Source organism: Rhea pennata, chromosome 1 (assembly GCF_028389875.1).
Source record: "Rhea pennata isolate bPtePen1 chromosome 1, bPtePen1.pri, whole genome shotgun sequence".
Taxonomy (NCBI): Eukaryota; Metazoa; Chordata; class Aves; order Rheiformes; family Rheidae; genus Rhea; species Rhea pennata.
This window is the reverse complement of record NC_084663.1, coordinates 56,804,586-56,824,006: the sequence shown is the minus strand read 5'-3', so window position 1 is coordinate 56,824,006 and position 19,421 is coordinate 56,804,586. Positions and strand designations below refer to the sequence as shown.

The following is a 19,421-nucleotide window of genomic DNA, read 5'->3' as shown; positions in this document are numbered from 1 at the left end:
TTTGCCCCCGCATTGGCCGCTCTCCCGCCCTCCCCGGCCGCTCCATTGGCTGCCAGCGGGCGGCGGCGGGGCGCTCCGGCCCGCGGCGCCTCGCTCCCATTGGCCTCGCCGGGCCCTCCCAGGAAGTTTGGGGGGGCGGAGGGAAGAAAAGGAAAGAAAAGTTTATAGAGAGAGAAGAGAAAAAAAAAAAAAAAAAGGAGAGAGAGAGAGAGAGAAAAGTTTGAGGGCGGGCGGCAGAGCGCGGGTCGGGCATGGTGGGGCCGCAGCCGCCCGGCCGCTGAAGCCGCCCTGGCTGCGAGCGCCCGGCGCCGCCGCCCCGGCCCCGCTCCCGGCGCCGCTCCCGGCCCCGCCATGACGGTGAGTGCTGCGGACCGACCCCGGCCGGGGGGTCCCTGGGGGTGGGGAGAGGTCCCGGGGGGGCTCTCTCGGGCTGGAAAGCGGAGCGCCACCCGCACTTTTTTTAAAAAAATATATATAGGTATAAACATATATATAGGGATCTATATATATACCTACCTGGCCGCTACTCTCCCGAGCCCTTCTTTCCTTCTCCCTCCTTCCCGACCCCGGTCCGGGACCGCCCGTCCCCCTCGCTGCCCCCTCCCCCGCCCCCTGCGCGGGGAGCGGGGCGCCCCGTCGGAGCCTGGGGTCGGCCGCGGGGGCCGGATCCTGCCGCCCTCCCCCTCACACTCACTCCCGGCCCGGGTCCTGCTCCTCTGCGCCGGGGCCAGAGACCCCCGGGCCGGGGGTGGGGCGGGGAGGGGGCCGCGGGGGTGGCGCCGCCGGGGCGGGCTGGGGTCCCCTGTGCCCCGGCGGGGCCTGGGGCCAGGGCTGGCCGTGGCGGGGGGACGCCCCGGGCCTGGCCCTGCACCCTGCCGGGAGCTGTCAGCTGCCGCTTCCTCCCCTGTCCCACAGCATCCTGCTGCCTTTCCTCCCCTCCCTGCTCCTCTTCCTCTCCCCCGCAGCTGGGCGGCGTGGGGATGCGGGGGAAGGGGGGCTGGTGGGAGGGCAGGGGAGCACGGCATCTCTCCCCACCGCAGGCTCGCCCCACTGTGACCACCCCCCTGGGGACAGCGTGGCCGCCGCACGCGCGGGGACGTGGGAGGCCTGCCGTCGCCTGGACTCTTGCCCTCCCCTGTGCCAAATGCTGCGGCAGGCGCTAGGTCCCTTCTTGCCACCACCTTTTGGCCTGCTGGGCTCCTTCATTCCTTGCCTGCGGCACCAGTGGGTTCCTGTACAAAGCTCTCCTCCGTGGATGCTTAACAGAGCCAGTTCCTTAACGATGGGCACCACCGCATGTGCATAGATACCCCCCTCCCAGGTTGGTCAGCCGCTGTAAATCCGTGCTTTGTGTAAACAGGGATTCAGCTGGGACCTGCTGAGCTCTAATGATTTTAAACAGCTTTGAAATCCACATCACCCAAGAGGTGAGAAGCTGTTGCCCTGTGCTGGAAAGGGGTGTAGTTTAGGAGCAAGGAGCGACCTGTCTGCGGAGGGAGGAAGGCGAGCAAGCGTTTCTCTGCGTGGATATTTGCCGGCCCTGAGAGGAAGGTTGTTGAGCAGAGCGGAGTAATGGAGATGACAGACCGGGCTGTGCCTGCATGCTTTTCTCACGGAGGGGGAAAGGGAGAGCACGTCGCCTGCTTGTTTTTGCAGAACGTGTGGCTTTGGGAGCTGTGTGTGCTCTCAAGCCTGAGAGCAGTTTTACTTCCACTAAACAGAGCAGTTTGCTTTGTCTTTTGGCCTTGGGCCTTTTCCTTGTGGAGCAAGTTCCCTTTTTGGAGCAGAGAAAACATGCTTCCTGGGAAGCTGAAAACCCTTTATACAATCTTTCTGTGATGAAAAGGAGGTGAGAGAAAGACCTGCGATCCTGAGGAGCTTTGAGGATCAAGAAGGAGGGGAGCCACAGTGACTGCAACAGCTGGAAATTGAGGGAGTCCACCTGACCATCCCAACCCCTTCCCCTGGCTCTGGAGCCTGCAATATCAGGCAGGCTCTCTGTCTAGTCTGGCTCCAGCAAGCCAAAGCAAGGTGCTCCCATCCCTTCCCTTTGGTGGCTGTTCCTTTGACTTGGAGCTTTCTCAGCTTGTTCTAGTGTCTTATGCTATTTTCCATCCTTCAGGGCTCTGCCTCCTTTGTACCACCCGGGAGTAATTCTTTCACCCCCACCCTATTCCCTTTCCTTCTTTGGTGTTTACATTCTTCAAATGTTTGCAGACTGTTATCACGTCCCCTGTAGCCAGTCTTCAACCAGACCAGGCAGCCAGCTCTCTTTAACCTGTGGTTGTCAGCCATTCTTTCCAGACCTCACCGATGTTCCCAGCTGCTCTGTGCTGGACTCTCCCGTGCCTCTACCTGGCCAACCATGCAGTGTGCAGAGCTGACTATAACTGCTGTAGGTAGAGTTGCAACCAGGCAAAATTGCTCTTGTCTCTCAGCCCCAAAGCTCTCCCATCTGCAGCCTTGAGCAGCGCTTCAGGGACAGCAGCTTTGTGTTTTGCTGGGGGTGCATCCGGCCGCATCCTTGCATCTCAGTTATTGTTTGCCAGTACTTGGATCTCTGAAGGTTGCTGCTTTCCTGATCGTTTCCTGCTCCTGTCTCTGGGCCTTTTCCTCAAATGCAGGATTCAGTCTCTGTTCTCTGCCTGTATCCCAAGCTCTTTATTCCAGATGATGAAGCTGAGTTTGATTTTGGAGAGGGGGAGAAAGGGGGCTTTAGATACATCTGCTGATGTCTGGTGCTATGGTGCCAATGCCACTACAAGAAGAATACTTTCAAAGACATTTCCGTAGCTGTGGCTCCGCATCTAAGGGCTACAGGGGAAAAGAGACTGTTTCTGCCCTGTGCAGTTCACATACTTGGGAAAAGCCATCGGGGAGGCGTTTTCTAGCCCTGGTACTGCATAAAGGGCAGAAATAAGGCTGGGATGTGGTGGCAGTGGTTCTGGCAAGACTTGCCTGGGATTTTGTTGGAGTTTTTTCCCAGTGGAGTACGCTCTGTTCATGTCTGTTATTTCACAAATTAATGCTTTGGCTGTGTGGATCTTCAGTAAGATGAGACCTAGTTGGTCTGTACAATAACCCCATCCAGAAATCCTTTCGCTCCCTCTTTTGATATATTGTTCTTATACGTCTGTGATCTCAGCTGTGTTCTTGCCTGCAGGACTCCGAGCCCAGAGCTGCAGTTTATTTTTTGTGAAGACACTTTCCTAAAATCCAAATGCCTCTAGGAAGCTACATTTCCTCTGTCTGCTAGCCTGCTTAATATTGTGGCTTTGGTTTTGTTTTGAAGTGTCGCAAAAAGGAGAGGAGAGTAGCCCCCCGCTGTTCTGCTTTTGCTCATGGTTGCATTTTTCTGTTATGCCCGGGGATATCTATTACTCATCACAGCGTTCCTGGGAAGCGAGCGCACGGACATCTGGTAGAGTGGAGAAAAAGCTGGATGGCCTCTGGGGACGATGGGTGGGCTTGAAGAGAGAAAACGTGGCACTTGCGCTAATGACCCCAGGGGAATCAAATGTGCCTGTTCCTCTCTTGCCTAATGCACGTGCGTCCCAGGGCGGGAGGTTGTTCTTAACATTTTGCTTCCTTTCCTTTTCCCCCTCCGCCCCACCACTCCCGATTCAGAGCCAGAGCTGAAGTCACTGGATTGGAAGGGATAATGGCAAAAAGGGTGGAGCTGCTGCCATGGGGAAGGAATTAATTTTCAGAGTGTTTTTCTTCAGAGCGGCAGTGGGGCTAGCGTGACGTCTAGCTTTGTGAGAGCAGGGCTGGCAGGCAAGAGGCCGAGGGGATGCATGCATCTTCCTCGTTTCCCAGCCCCTGGCAGCTTCCATTACCGCTGCGGGAGGTAAGGCATGGGAGCCTGTGCTGTTTCACTCCGGTATCCTTGTCGGCTCCCTTCCACAGGCACTGAGGCAATTGGACACTTGCGGCCAGGCCTGCAGCTGCAGTGACAGCTGGCCCTCCCCTTCTCCGGGCCTCCCCACTCCCAGCTCTAACCAATAAGTTCAGTAGGGTTGGGGTGGGCCAGTGCTTACTCACCTCCCAGTAACCTTGGGTGTAACCCAAGAGCTGCAACTTAGGGAGATGAAAGCAGGGGAAAGTTTTGCCCAGCTGGGCTTTGGAGGCAGTCAGCTGGTCCCTCTGTGGCTGTTCACTGGGGTTATTGGAGGGCACAGAAGAGCTGTCGACTTTGCTGAGCCACCCCTTCTCACTAGCTTTGTCTTGGGTGGAGAATATGGCACATGGGGGATGCTGAGCTCCCCTGGGGCTGTCAGATTTGGTGCATACCGCTCAGAGGTATACCTTTGGCATTGTCTCCTTTTCCATTGCTATCCCGACCTGGTTTGGCTAGGGAAGATGTGACAGATTTGCAAATTCTGTCCTTGAAAGAAGAGATGTTGCATTAAACTGGTGCGACTTTTCCAAAGCAGTAGAGCTGGGAGGAGGACTAGCTCTAGCCTGTTGGGTTGAGGGTAACGCAAGAGAGAGCTGTTCCCTGAGTCAGCTCTCCAGCTTTCCACCTTTGGAAGGAGATAAACTGGTTGGGATGCATGAGGTTAGGTGGAGCGAGGGAAGGAGGGAGGGGAAAACTTTTCCTAGCATGATGTGATCTAGGTAAAAATCTGATCACGCTCCTCTTCAGCATTTGTGGCCCAAGGCCAGACAGGGGGCAGGACCTGCAGCAAGAGAGAGAACAGAAGGAGCAAGGTAGTAAGAGAGAAGCCCTGAATGTGTCAGAAAGGATTTGTTCACAAGCTCTGGTTGTGACTGATTTGATCTCTAGCTTCGGGCAGATCATTTAAATGTGGTGTGTTTTCACAGCTGTTAAATTGCCTCCTGTACAGTTGTGGTGAGGGCTGTTTCATAGAGAGCTGCTCATGTCTTTAATAAGTGATCGGTGGTGAAGTTACTGGAGGGACATACCTTTGGGGTACAGATGCCCACAGTCTGAGTGAGGTGTGTCTAGCTCTTTACCTTTGCCTCCTTTCCTCTCCTTTCCAAGCCAAGCCTGTTCAGTGGCAGTACAGCATTCCCTTCTGCACATTCTCTTTGCCCCTGCTTCCCCCTCCCATCTCTGAATAAATATCTCCAAGGCACCTTATGGAAACCTCCCTGCTGCATATTTTCCTTTTTTTTTTTTTTTTTTTTTTTAATTCTCTCCTTATCTCCTGTTTCCTCTTACAGGAATGATTGCCTGTTGCTGAGAGCTAGATGCAGTCCTCCTCTGCCACTGGGTCCTAAGCCCCCATGAGTTTCCTGAAAGTGATGCTAGGCTATTTTCACTTATTATACACTCAGCTTCCATCCACTGGCATGAAAAGACCTTTTGTGGGTTGTTCCAGACCTAGCACACAATAATCTTCTGTTTTGTCCTTTTCTCTCTCTAGCCAGATCTCCTCAATTTCAAGAAGGGATGGATGTCTATCCTGGATGAGCCAGGAGAGGTAAGCCTGACATGGAGGGCTGCGTCTTTCCCCAGCATCCGTTGTTGGCGTTCTCCACGTGAGCAGTGGTTTTCCTTCCCTGCTTTTTGTGGTTGCTCCTGCTGAGAGAGAGCCAGCTGACTTCCTGCTGAGGGGAACCTTTGAGTTAGGTGCCCCACTTGATGTGCAGGCACATCATTTCACTGAGTATGTGTTCTTGCTCCTCTCTTAGCTGAGGGACATGATGGGGGAGTTGGAAGGGATCTGGGGGGAAAGCCTTGCACACAAAAGGGCGGAAAGGTGAAGAAACAGAATGTCCCTCCTTGTTCCTATGCTTTCCTCAGTAACTGTCTATCCGTCTCCCTTCTGTTTTTTCCCCTCCCTTCCCCTAACCGATCTGCCTGCAGTGGAAGAAACATTGGTTCGTGCTGACTGACTCAAGCCTGAGGTATTACAGGGACTCTAATGCTGAGGAGGTAAGCACGGGCAGCATTTCTCGAGCCCTGCGTTCTTTCCTGGCCATGTGCAGTGAGGAGGGGAGAGAAAAGCGTCTGATGGCATGACCAGCTCACTTCAAGAAGGGGGAATGCTCTGTCCCAGTTAGAGGAGCCAAACATGGCAAGTCTCTCTTTGATGCAGTTTGCAAATGGGTCCTGAAGAGGACTAGAGTAGCTAAAGTGTACTGACCAGCAGGAGTGGCAAAGTTTGTTGGGGGTCTTTTAATGCAGGAGGTGAAGAGAAGGCTTACCCGTCCAGAGCCCCACAACCAGGCTGCTGTGGTCCTCTGGTCCTTTCCATCTGTGCTGCTGGTTGCCACTCTGGTTAAAAGAGTCCAAGCTGCATAGAAGAGAAGTTGAGACTGTGTATCTGCTAGTGGACTGGGCTATAGAGTATTTGGCCTCCCATGTACCAAATCTACCTGAACTATGCCGAAGAGTGTTGTGAGCCTGCTAAGGCACTAGCTGTGGTGGGACTCTCCACCTTCCAGAGCAGGGGCTTTTTCAGAGCTGAGTTTTGTACTTATGTCCTAGAGGGTGGCTGTGCTTTCAGGCTGATGACCTCGATGGCGAAATCGACCTCCGTTCCTGCACAGATGTGACTGAATTTGCAGTACAACGCAACTATGGCTTCCAGATACATGTGAGTGGCTGGTACCAACCAGGTCTGGTGCTGAGCAGCAGTTGCACTGAGGGCTGCTGAGTGGGAATGCATGCTTTCTTCTCCATGTCTCTGATGTACAGGCTCAAGCAGCACAAACCTTGTGCCACAATGGCAGTCCAGCAAGGCTAGTTGGTGACATGTTTCCACAGTGTTCAGAGGCGTGAGGTACTGTGTGCCTGCAAAGGAAGGAGGAGGTTTTAGTGGGCTGGACCAGGATTGGAGGCTTCCCAGGAGTAAAGTTGAGCACCAGGAATGTTTACTTGACCCATTGGCCGAGGCAGTTTCTCTAGAGCTGAGTGGGAGGGATTGGTAAGCAGAGCAGATCTCAGCACAGTGCAGTTCACCGTGCTCTGAGTAACAACCTGTACCCTGGATCCGGCCCCAGTACAAGTCTGTCTTCTGCTACTTTGTGTAGCAGTGGGAGACAGCTGTTAAAGCAGCACAAAGCACAGTATTTCTTTCTGTACATGTGCATCATTGGGCATTTAATGTCTTGGTGTCCCTGTGGCAAGCAATTGTATCCCAACACTGGTGCTCAGCTTCAAGCATCAAAATGTTCGGACCACGTTGGCTAATGTTTGTCCAAATGCTCTGGCAACATTTTTTTTGTCTTTATTTAGAAATGGTCTCATGGGGAACATGTAACAGGCTTCTCTGCAAAGAGCACCTCTCCACTCCTGCCCCTGCACACAACACTAAGAGCATGAGTGTGAGCAAGTCTTTGAGATAGAGGGTGGTATCTCTAGCTGATATGACAGGAGAACACAAAGAGGGACTGTAGCATTTCGTAAAAAGCTCTTGGAGAGTTTACAGTCTGCCACCTATGCAAGCAGGTGCCCAGTAGTCTTGAAAAGCAAGCAGGAGCTGCCCATGCCTTTGCCTGATGATGGCAGAGCTTCTGTCCTATCTCCTTTACAGACAAAAGATGCCATCTTCACTCTGTCAGCAATGACTTCAGGCATCCGGCGGAACTGGATTGAAGCACTGAGGAAGAACGTTCGCCCAGTCAGCGCTCCAGATGTCACCAAGTAAGAACTGCCTAGCTTCATGCTTTTCTCTCTCCCTTTCTCCCCTTAAAGGCAGAGACTGAGAAGGCTCGTCAGGGATCTGTAAAGGCTAGTAGCTCCTTGTCTGCCCACATCTGAAAGGGGAGCAAGGAGAACAAAGGGTGCACAGAGATTGCTGCTGGACCCTAGGATGGAAACAGTCAGCATGTGATCTCATCTGGACTCTTTCATGAGCAGAAGTTTATTTCCATTCCTGAGTCCATCTTATCTACTGTCAGCCTGCAAGCACATGCTTAGCTCTAGCTGGAGGTGATGCTCTCGAGAGGCACAAATCCCTGGCAGGCTCCCATGCACTCCTGTCTGTGAGCTGTTGGGAATCAGGCATGGGTAGGCCTGGAAGATGTTTCAACCCTGCCCACCGAGCTATTCTCCTATCCTCTACTCTTCCTCAGTATGGCCCAGAGACACCAATCTCCAGCCACAGTCAGCAGTATGGGTTGAAGGCCTGCTGATCACACTTCATGAAGAAACCTATTCTTAAACTCACTTTTTGCCTTGCAACGTTGATTTAGCATGAGGTTTGCTGCTGGATTCTGGTGCAGCTGGAATTTGGGCCTAATTCTCTCCACCTCCTCACACGTGCACGCAGAGCTGCCAAGTGACATGATGTAACAGGCCCAGCTCTACACTCATGGTTTTTTGTAAGGCTGAATTGAGCAAAGGCTTAGCTTTGGGTTAGGCCTGAAGTGCATGGACCATTCACTCTGCCTCTACTGCTGTCCTTTCCTGCACTATGCCTCTGTTTCATGTGCTGCTGCTCTGGTTTCAGGCTCTCCGACTGCAATAAGGAAAACTCATTCCGAAACTACGTCACTCAGAAGAGCTCGCTCAGGACAGAGGAGCAGCAGCGGCCAGGCTCGGGCTCTGAGGTGATCTCCAAAGGCAGTCACTGGAAGGCTGATGGGCAGCGCCATACTTTTGACTATGTGGAACTTTCCCCTTTGCAGCAGGGCCCTGTGAATCAGGGGTCACCACAGAGGACAAGAGGGAGTTTGAGGGTCTCTGACAGAACTCCCAAGCATGAGGATCTGGAGCGGGATCACGCCGTCCGTTCAGAGGAGAGGCGGAAGTGGTTTGAGACCCCTGATGGTGGGGTCCCACATAGTGATGGCCCAATAGGGGACTCTTCCCGCAAGGTGGGAGAGCAGGATGTCCCCACTTCCCCACTTTCAGAGGACCAGCGGGTTCGGCTGAGCGAGGAGATAGAGAAGAAGTGGCTGGAGCTAGAACGTCTGCCTTTGAAGGACTCACGGCGGGTGCCCTTGACGGCACTGCTGAACCAGAGCAAGGGGAGCCATGGAGAGACCAATGAAGCACTGAAGAAGGAGGTAGGAGCATTCTCCTCTGTGAAACCAAGTTTCTCATGGATCGCTTATTGTACTACCGTGGGCCTTTGCCTCCCTGGCAGCGGGAAGCTCTGTGAGAGAGCAAGGCAGAGGTGCAGAGCAGACAGTCATTCTGGCTCCACTGCCTGTTCTGCATGGGCAGTTCTGGCTCCATTTGCCACCTCTCAGGTGCATGGGAGCATGCACTTGTGGTTAACTCTTGTTACCCGACTTGTTCTTACATGCCTTTAGAGATTCACCAGGCCATGTTTTGGCCCAGGATAAGTTAGTTGGTGACATAACTTGTGCAGAGTCTGTTTCCTGGGAATACATTTGCAGCCTCTTTTCTCTGGCTATTCTCAAGCTTACAAATGCTTTCCCTCCTCATCTCGAAAGGAGCAGTGTGCTTGTCTGTCACTGTAGCTAAGGGCAATGTTTTCCATGCAGATGGATCCACCTCTACAAGTGTGTGTCTTAAGATGAAGTTTCCTCCCTTCCCTGCTAGTGCTGGGAACCATGCTGGGGCTGGCTTCACTGGTTTGGTCCCTTTACAGGCTGCCATTCCTGTTGGAAGCACACATCTCCTTTGGCTGTGTATATTCCTCCCTGCCCCTAAGCCCGAGGCCTGGCTGACTGGCAGACACAGCATGTTAGTCTGGCCTCAGCACCTTTCCGCCCGTGGTTGAGTTGCTCTCACCCCTCTCTGGCACAGGTCCAGTCCCTGCGGGCACAGCTGGAATCCTGCCGGGCCCGAAATGAGAGCCTTCGGGATGCGACCAAATCTCAGGCAGACGGCCACGTGCCCCGGGGATACATCTCGCAGGTGAGCAGGGCAGGATCCAGGGCCTAGGAGCAAACCAGAAAATGTCAGAGCCCCAACTGCTCTCATTACCACGCAGGTATTGCTAATCATTGGGTTGCTATGGTGACCCTAACTGGGCCCATTGTAATCAATGTTAATTACATAAAGACCAGTGTGTGTTGCCTGGCCTTAAAGGGACCAGAGTGTAAATGATGTGGAAGATGAGGAGAGTTCAGGTGGGCTCTGTGTCCTGTTTTGTGCTTAGGACCAGTGCAGTGCCTGGTTGTGCAGACTGGAGTGAACTGTCTCCTCTCTTGAACAGATTTCAGTGCCAAGAAGCAAGAGACTGTGGCATACGCCAAGGTTCTTGTTCCCTCCCCAGATATGTTAAACATCCCGCAATTCAGGACACACATCTGTTTAAGTGCTGCAAGCTGTGGACCTGCAGCTTTAATCCTGTGCTGTGTGGCTCTGAGTGATGAAACTGTTCTTTGGCCCTGCCAAAAATAAGCTGTGCTGCAGCTAGGTCCTGCCAGAGTCGTGCATATCCATTGCATAGTTTTTGAACAGAGACAGCAGCTTTATCCTGTGGCCCCTGTGTGTTCACCAGTGATTTGCAGCGTGCCGCACACGGCTCTCACTAATGGGGGCCCAGTGGAGAAGCAGGTTCCCTTCACAACAGGAATCAGTCATTAAAAGCAGGCCTGGGGAGGCCTTCTGTCAGGCCGTGGGGAGTTCCCTTCCCTGCCAGGGCCAGCCTAGCACTGAAGAGCACTGAAGGTCACTTCAACAGCATGGCAACAGCACAGCCCATTCGTTTGCTGGGACAGCACATGAGAAACCCTGCAAATCAGAGTTTGCTCACACTTCACTTGTTGATTTACTTATTTTTTCCCCTGGACTCAGCTACTGGGGGAGGAAAAGCAAACAGGATCAAATCCAACAGGGTGTTCAGCACTCTTTCTAGGGAAGGGGACAACAAAATGCCTGTTTCTGGGAGGAGGCTGTAGTTTGACCTCGCTGATGGGATTTCAAAATTTGTCTTATGTGTTGAAAGAGATTTTAAGGGAAGGAAATTCAGGCTGGTAACTAGCCTGTTGCAGTGGGTTTGCTGTACCTAGCTGAGATAAAGAAAGCCACAAGTCATGCGGCACCAGCCCAGCCAATTAGCTGTCACTCTGTGATCTTGATTACTATTAACAGCTTAAAGGCCTCCTATGGTCAAATAAAAGAAAAAGGAGGAGGGAGAAAGGGCATCTTATCCTCCTAATTACATTGTATCGAAGGGCCAGTGTCTAGTATCTGAGTACAAACATCCCCTTTCCCAAAAGGGCTCTTTCTGTCTTAATTTGCTAGTGTTCACCGCCAGTCTGTGGACAAACCACAGAACTGATCCCTCACCTTTTCCTCTCCTTAGTTTGAGCTGTGAAGCAGTTGCCAGCTTCCCTCATCTCAGTATGGAGGAGCAGCAAGGATGGTTCCACAACACATCTCCCCAGCATCACCCAACATAAGCAGTACTCAGCATTTGCTTTAGCGCTGGAAGAAGGAATGGGACAGCCAGGGGCTCTCGGAGAGCACGATGGCTTCCTTGCTCTACTAGGGTCTTAGAGGCCTTGGCTTTTTAAAGCCATAATCCAGAACAGTTTCGCAAATAAATCTTTCCCAAGTGGCTGGGGGCAGCACTACTGACATCTGCAGAGAGGCTGATCACATAGCTTTTGAGATGGGAACTGCTCAGTTTGCTGCAATACCAGTTAACTCTAGCACTCAGGCATTGAAAGAACAATATTGTTGGTCTCCTTTGGCTCTGACCCATCAAAAAGAGATCTTTCTCAACAACTCATCCCTAACAGGTTTTGGGGAGGGCTCTTTAATAACATCCAACCAAGTTGGAGGGGAATGAAAGGTGTCACTTTTCTGAAGAGGCTCAGTTTTCATTGATTCTGGGGAATGCTGCTTCATTTAAAAGGCAAATACTTACTGATACGTGGTTCTAGCCGTTAATCTCTCTGTGTCAGGCCATGCAGCCTGGTAGAATGACCTTGGCCATGGTGCCAGGAGTGTTATTCCTGGCTCCCTCCCTTGGCCAAGAGAGACTTTCATGTCTTGGTGACTCAGTTTTAAGAAGAACAAGAGGAATGTTTCTTCCTCTGCAAAGCACTTGGAGCTGTGAGATCCGTGGCCCCATTGAACACTTGTGTTCTGCGATAAAAGAAGTACTTTAGTTTTGGAAGGAAACTCCATCCTAGGAGGTGGTCTCATTTCTCTCAAAATGGCCTTGGGCCCAAGTGAGGTATGCAAAGCCAAACATCAACCTGGTTAGGTGCCAGCCCTAACTTGGGCCCTTCCTCCTGCCTGTGTATCTGGGCCCTGCAACTCCTTCAGCCCTCTGCTTGCTGTCCTTTCTGTGGTGTGGCAGGAGGCCTGTGAACGCAGCCTGGCCGAGATGGAGTCGTCCCACCAGCAAGTGATGGAGGAGCTCCAGAGGCACCATCAGCGGGAGCTGGAGCGGCTGCGGCAGGAAAAGGAGCGGCTCCTCGCAGAGGAGGCTGCAGCGACAGCAGCAGGTAGGACAGGAAACCAAGATGTGCCTCTACTCACATGGGTCCTTCTTTCCTCTCCCAAATGCCTTTCATTCCTGCCAGAAATCATTTATGCCACTGCCCTCTTCCTTTCAAAGTGTTGGATTCCTAGAAGCTCAAGACTGGGGACCGTGGGTATGATCATGTAGGGTGCTGAGGACCCTGCTTCCCTGCTAGGTGTCAGCATCTTAAGGATGGCAGCTTTTCAGTTACACCACAGGAAGGCCATGAGACATTGTAGTATGGTTAATAAGGGGCTGGGATCCTTCCTCCTTGGAGCCCTGCTGCAGACCTTGCTGTTGTGACACTGATGCTCAGTTTCAGAGGGAGCTTAGCACTCCCCAAGCCTGTGCTGAGAGGCCTGGTCAGGATGAGGAGTGGAGACATAAAAACACTGTGGAAAGGAAGCCTTATCTCTCTGTGTATGAGTGTGAGGAGGCCAGTGTCTTCTAGTAGGTTGGCTGAAGGTGACAGGTCCCCTAAGGCAAAGGTCAGACATCTCCCTGTGGCTTTGTGCTTCTTTCCATGGTCTAACAACATGCTAGCGTTTTACAAATTGAGCCCTTGGGTTTCTCATTCATACAAGACGTGGGCTGTGCCAGGTAATGGCACTGGGACTGCGCAGGTTGGAAGGCTCTGCTTGTGGCACTGTGACAGGGAGCTCCCAGCAGTGCACTTTGTGGCTACTTCTAGGCAGCACTTGGTGTGCCAGAATGATCTGGGAAGTAGAGAAGGCAGGAGATGCCCCAGGCGGAGGAGAAGGAGCCTGCAAAGACAGGTCTCTGGGTCTGCAGGAGCAAGAGTTTAGTGAGTTCCCTGACTAATCCCACATTCCCTGTTGTCTCCTCCTGTAGCCATCGAAGCACTGAAGAAAGCCCATCGGGAGGAGATGAATAAGGAGCTGGGCAGGACACGCAGCTTTCAGCAGGGCGGCGCAGGCTCAGATGCCCTCCAGAAGCAGCATCAGTAAGAAATCTCTTCTCCCTGTGCCTTGCGCAACGCCTGCTGCCCTAGCCGGCCCATTTGTTGGTCCCATCACACCCCATCCCAGGCCATAACCTCTAGCTGTCCCTGCTGCTGCCTTCCCAACTCCTCTTCAAGGCCAGGGGAGTGCACAGCAGTTATTGTCAGGGTTGTTGGAGTGTAAGACAGGGAGATTCATTCCTTGCTTGGCACCTCTAAACCAGGATATGCCCACAGAAGAATAAACAGCTGCCCAGCCCTCCAGTACTAGCTGAGGTTGTGGTATTCTCCCCCACCGTTTTCCCTCAGCTTGTTCTCTCCGTTTTTCTTCTGCATAGCTGCTCCATTTCTCCCAAATTACGTGAAGCTTCCAAAAGCGCTGTGCTTTTGAGGGAGATGGATTGAAGCCTTAATCCACAAGGAACAAATTTTTGTAACAGTGACTGTTGGAGACTTTGGGAAGAACATGTCCACACTGCAGGGAAACAGTGCAGTGCTGAAGGGACCGCTGGGAGGGGCAAACAACGAGGGTCGCAGAGCAGTGATGTCCTGGCACCTCTTTGGCAGGTTGGACGTGGATTCCTTGAAGCGGGAGCTGCAGGTCCTTTCAGAGCAGTACTCCCAGAAATGCCTGGAAATCGGGGAGCTCACAGAGAAGGCAGAAGAGCGGGAGCACACACTGCAGCGCTGTCAGCAAGAAGGGAAGGCGCTCCTCCGGCAGAACCAGGCGAGAGAGGGGCTTTCCTTGCCAGCAGAGACCACAGAGCGCATTCCTCCCACGGGGGGGCTGTCTCTTGCACAGCATGCCCTATCTGTTAAAAATTCCCCTATTTGTTCATATTTCTCCTCTCCAAGATTTTATCATTCAAAAGGGAAAAAAAAGGGGGGGGGAGGTGGCTACAGATGGGCCTATCCTATGGTGAATGTATTCCTTGCAACTGGAGGAGGATACAGCTGTTTTGTGTGTGGGCAAGCACAGTTACAGAAAGGTCTCTAAGCTGGGGAAGGGGTTGGTATGAAGACCCAGACCCCTTGGCAGGGGCCAGGACAACTGAGAGACTTGTGCTGTGGCTACCCTGACCTATTTTGCTCTTGCCCTCAGGAGCTGCAGACCCGCCTCTCGGAGGAGATTGGGAAATTGCGAAGCTTTATTTCGTCACGGGGCTCCGGGTCTCCAAACAATAACGAGCGGAGCTCCTGCGAGCTGGAGGTACAGAGTGCCGCTAGATTGCCCCACTGCTTCCTGATGGCATGGGGTTTCTTGTCCTCACTACAATTTCATCTTGGAGCCATCACATGCAAGGGAGTGGATGGGAGAAGAGGGACAGTGGGGTCAGGGAACTGAATGAAGCACAGGGGCTGCTGCAGGAAGGAGGTACGCAAGCTTCCCCTCTGCAGCTCTCCTGGGGCACTTCACATCACTTCCTTTCCTGCGCTGGCCCTACTGGCCCTTCCTTCCTATTCCAAGGCCACGCACGCGCTGAGACCTGGTGCCCATGGCCGTTTCCAAGGCAATGGCTTTCTACTTCCCTGCCTTGAGTCATCTCTGGTTCCTCTCCCCCTCTCTGTTCCAGGTACTGCTGCGAGTGAAAGAGAACGAGCTCCAGTACCTAAAGAAAGAGGTTCAGTGTCTCCGGGAGGAGCTTCAGATGATGCAAAAGGTACATGTTTTCCAGGAGCTGTTCCAGCCTACTTTCGAGGGCTGGGTGCTGATTACCTTGCTCCACAAGAGGTGGGAAAGCAGCAGAAGAGTGAGGTGAGAGAAGCAAGTACCATGACTGTGTGGCAGCAGATTTGACCTGGCATTGATTGGACTCTCGGGCTAAACACTCTTGTAATCTGTGCTCCCTGTTTCTACTTGCTTGTGAAACAACTGCAAGCACAGAGCAGCCATGGTCTCTGAACAGTATGGGGCAGTGTAGACTTGCATTGTAGAACACTGCAACCTCAGCCTAGATTTTGAGGGGAAATACCTCAAAATAGGTGGGGACCTTTGAGCAAATATGGTACGTATGTATAAGAGGGGACAGGCCAGGAGCCCTTCTTTGCCAGGCAGGAAACCCTGGTGAAGCCTGTTCAGCACTTTGATTTCCCAGCCACCTCTTCTGTTCCCTGTCCAGCTTCTTCACTAGGGCTTGCCCTCTCGCTGCGTTGACACGTTTGCTTGGGCACAGTTGTTAGGTGTGCTGCTTTCTCTACTTCTCCAGTGGCTTCCTAGCTACAAGTGGCTCTGATTGTAGTGGCTTCCACCATTGCACTCTGGCTGCCTGTTCCCAGATCATGATGTGCAAATTGCTGCCACCAGCCTCAGACTGGCAGCTCTTTCAGAGGATTTTTAGTGGAAGGAGCCAGAGTGGGAGATCTGAAAGATGCTATGAGAGTCAGTGATGACCTCCAAAGTTTATAGCTTTTCACCATTTAAGTGGGTGGTGCTCTTTCAATCTTCAGTGGCCTGCATCTCTGATCATTAATTTTCTGTGTGACTGGCACAGATACATGCGAGTAGTGTTAGAGACCAAGCCTCCTGCTCAGTTTGATGCCTTCAGGCCCACACTGTTGTGGGACCAATAACTGTGTCTTCCTCCCCAGTTTAGAGTGTGAGCACCTTATGCTTCGGAAAGTGAAACCTTGATCCTTTTTTTCCCCGAATGGTTTCTGAATAATGGCTCAGTTTGGCCTGTGGTGGGAGTCCCAGCTGAGCCTTTTTGCCAGCCTCCCCTGGCCTGCAGGGAGGGAAGGGCAGTTTGAGCTGGGCTTCAGATCTCAGGTTGGATCTCCTCTCACCCACTGGCCTTTCTCCCACTAGCCTCTCCTTGCTTTCCACTCCCTGGAGCAAATACCAGTGCAAATACCGGCTTCAGGATTGCTGACTCTTCTCCCTCCCTTGGCAGGATAAGAGATTCGCCTCAGGGAAATACCAGGATGTCTATGCGGAGCTGAATCACATTAAGGTGCGTTCGGAGCGGGAAATTGAACAGCTGAAGGAGCATCTGCGCCTGGCCATGGCAGCCCTGGAAGAGAAGGAGTCCCTGTGCAACAGCATCAGCAAATAACGGTGAGCACTGAGAGGCTGGGACATCCTGCTTAGGGGTTGGTGACTGGGACCCTCTGCCTTGCTGTGATGGGAGGTGCTGGGGTGGGAAGGAGGATGGAGTACCAGCTGACCGCCCTGAAAGGGGCTTTGCCTCAGGCTTTAACCCTTCCTTCCCTGCTTCTTGCATCTCCCTCTCTCACACCTGTGGCCCTCCTCTTGTCCATGACATTCCCCCAATGTCCCTGGCTCCCTTCACCTCATGCTGCCCTTGATGCTTGGCTGCATTCCTGTGGCTGGCAGGCTAAACTGCCACTAAACTGGCCCGATGGGTAGGAGCTGGCCATATGCCAGCCTTTACCTTGCAGTTTGGATGACAGCCTATGTGGGGACAGTTACTTGGTAATCGGCTCCCCACATAGGTACAGGTTTCCTGTGCAATGTGCTCTAGATGGCCCTGCTTGAACCAGGAGGGTTGGACTAGATGATCTCCAGAGGTCCCTTCCAACCTGAACCATTCTGAGATTCTGTGTAATGTTTCTACTGAATTCACCTTTGAAGTGGCTTACATACCACAGCACTGAAATTTTGGGTCTATACCAAAGCAGCACTGACTAGACCCAGTCCTCCTCTCACACTTGCTCTCAGGGTTTCCCTGATGCAGATGACTGTGTGGAGAAGGAAGTGACTGACAGGGTGCTATGAAGTGAACAAGGATGCCCTGTTGTCCAGAGCAATTCTGCATCTTGCCTGGATGCTGCAGCCGTCAGGGTTGGAGTTGGGCAAGGCTGAGATGAGTGAGACTGTAGGAGGCTGTTCTAGGGTCATGCCTGGGGGTAGCAGAAGGGGCAGTGTTTCTGCACTCACTGGAATCCTTCTAAAAAAAATTTTTTTTTGTCTCTCTGTTTTCTCTGTAGGTCTGCTCTTCATTTGTTTATCTGTTCTTGTTTTTTATTTGCTTCATTCTTCACTTACGGGGAGGGAGAGGTTGAATCCCATCCATTATCGCCTTGGCAAAAAATCTCCCTTCCCCATGCAGCCTCCTCACTCCCCTCCCAAAGCTTTTGATGAAGCCCTTCCAAACCCCTTTTGCCTGCATATCTGAGCACATTGTTTGGACTGGCTCCTTACATGCACCTTCTTCAGGATTTTATATGTGAAAAAATATATTTTATAGAGGATTTCCTTTTCCTGGGAAGAGGGAGCATGGGGGAGGGAAAATTTTTTTCATCAGCAGCATCTTCTAACATGAAAAGGAGAATCTGTTTTCCCTCCTTCCCAGCCGCATTCCTCTTGGCCGCACAGCCACCTTTGGCAGGTCCTATTTCCTTCTAAATGTCTCTGAGGCCTCATTGGGATATACTGCAAGGACAGTGCTCCCCCCACACCTTCACCAGGGACCTGCAGACAAGACAGACAAGCCATAGGAGGGAGCTAATGGGCAGTCTGCCATGGATGTGCTTCAAAAGAGGAGACCTTGGCAAAAGGCTGCATGATGAAGCTCTCTCGGTGACTGTCCTTTGGCTTCTTCAAGAACTGAATTGGCCGGAGCCTGGAGCTGCGGGGGCCTTCTTTCAGCTGCCCTGCTTCAGGACAGGGGAGATCATGTCCTTTCCAGGGAACAGGAGCCGTGAGGTGGTTACTGCCCCCAACGGAGCCAGCTCTTGAAGGTGGCAGCTGCTGCTCTGCTGTGCAGTTCAACTTTTAACTTAATAAAATCTTCTCATTTCACTGAGAAAAATGTGTTCATTGTGGGGAAGGCTTGCCAGGGGTTCCTGACCCTGTTTAGTGGGAGTAACTTTTCCTCCAGTCTTTAGTGCCAGGTTTCTGCATCAGTTTAGGGCAGGCATGCTCTGAGCCAGCTTTGCAGCTACTGTTAAATGCAGAGTTTGCCTCTTTTCAGTTCATAGTGCTGAGCTGTGCATCTCAGGCCCTAGCGAGATAACTTCTGCATGGCTTGTGTGGGCAGGCAGTTCTGTTTGCTCAGGGTTTCTACTGTGCTGCAAATTTGCACAACAGTGTTGACTGCCACATCCCTTTCTGTACTGCTCTCCCTCCACAAGTCCAGGGTTAATCACCCACAGCCACTGCTGGAGACCAAGAGAAGTGATGCAGTGTGGTCATCAAGCTGTCTGCTCCTCCTGTCTTTGGCTTTGAGGGAAAATAATCTGTTTTATGTCACCTATCCAAAAGTCCTATACAAACCCTCAGCCCCACAGAAGAAGAGGTAAGCCTGAACTGTGCTGCTGGATCAAATGCTGCCATGACTTGTTTGATGTCTCTTTGATGGGTGACAGAAGTCCTATTGCAAGTTACTGGAAGAATAAAGAGCATAGGGGGCAGGTCAAAAGGTCTCAGGGAAGGGGGAAGATAGGAATCTGAAACATTTTCCCCTGTCCTGTTTCTGGGTGAAAAAATATTGCTTTGGGGGTGGGGGGATGGGGGGAGTTGCTTGGTCGATGTGGTATAGGAGGATGCAGAACCTACTAGTAAGTGGTCCTTGCTCAGCTGGCTGAGCTCCACTGTAAACGTAAGCTTCTGCTCCACAGAGAGGCTTCTGGCAGTTATGAAAGAGTCAAACTGGAAACATTGCTGGCTTGTGCAGTGGGCTGAAGGCGCTGTTTGGAGAGGGGAAGGCAAAGGGGTCAAGCAGGGTTCTTGGAATCAGCGTGGGCCTACAAGATGATGGATATGTCAGCTGGGACGCTAAAGTACTGCAAAAATGGCGATGAGGCATTTCAGTATATGAACAGGAGTGGAGCTTAGAGATACAGTGTCAACTAAGAGATGAGTTATGTCTGTGAGTATTTGCTGAACGCATGATAAGCTAGTTGTGGTATAAACACATGGTATAACTAGGTGATGACCTAGTCTCTGAGGCAACTTTATTGCTGAGAATAAAGAAGAGGGGGATGGCATGAGGCAAATACAGCATCGCTTCTCTGCAGGTAAGCTGCACAGCTTTTAGGCAGGGCTGTCATGTGTGAGCCACTTTCTGCATGTGCGTGTGTGTGCATCCAAGTAGATTTGGTCAGAAAAGGTTCCTGCCTTGCTGACT

The 19,421-nt window shown here is 52.2% G+C and overlaps 1 protein-coding gene across 3 annotated transcripts; it reads left to right on the top strand.

Moving 5' to 3' along the window:
• The first annotated feature begins 278 nt into the window (after nt 1-278).
• TRIOBP (TRIO and F-actin binding protein) lies at nt 279-18,104 on the top strand. Of its 3 annotated transcripts, XM_062588357.1 has the most exons (15): nt 279-357; nt 5,394-5,450; nt 5,837-5,905; nt 6,480-6,569; nt 7,509-7,618; nt 8,427-8,526; nt 8,605-8,985; nt 9,695-9,805; nt 12,207-12,354; nt 13,224-13,335; nt 13,900-14,059; nt 14,435-14,542; nt 14,907-14,993; nt 16,224-16,387; nt 17,281-18,104. In XM_062588357.1, exons 1-14 carry the CDS (start codon nt 352-354, stop codon nt 16,383-16,385), a joined length of 1,701 nt encoding a protein of 566 aa, XP_062444341.1. In that variant the 5' UTR covers nt 279-351; the 3' UTR covers nt 16,386-16,387; nt 17,281-18,104. The 3 variants fall into 3 exon arrangements, with proteins under 3 accessions (XP_062444341.1, XP_062444333.1, XP_062444351.1); XM_062588349.1 differs by having other exon boundaries at nt 8,427-8,985; nt 17,646-18,104; XM_062588367.1 differs by lacking the exon at nt 279-357 and having other exon boundaries at nt 5,420-5,450; nt 6,461-6,569; nt 8,427-8,985.
• The last annotated feature ends 1,317 nt before the right edge of the window (nt 18,105-19,421 follow it).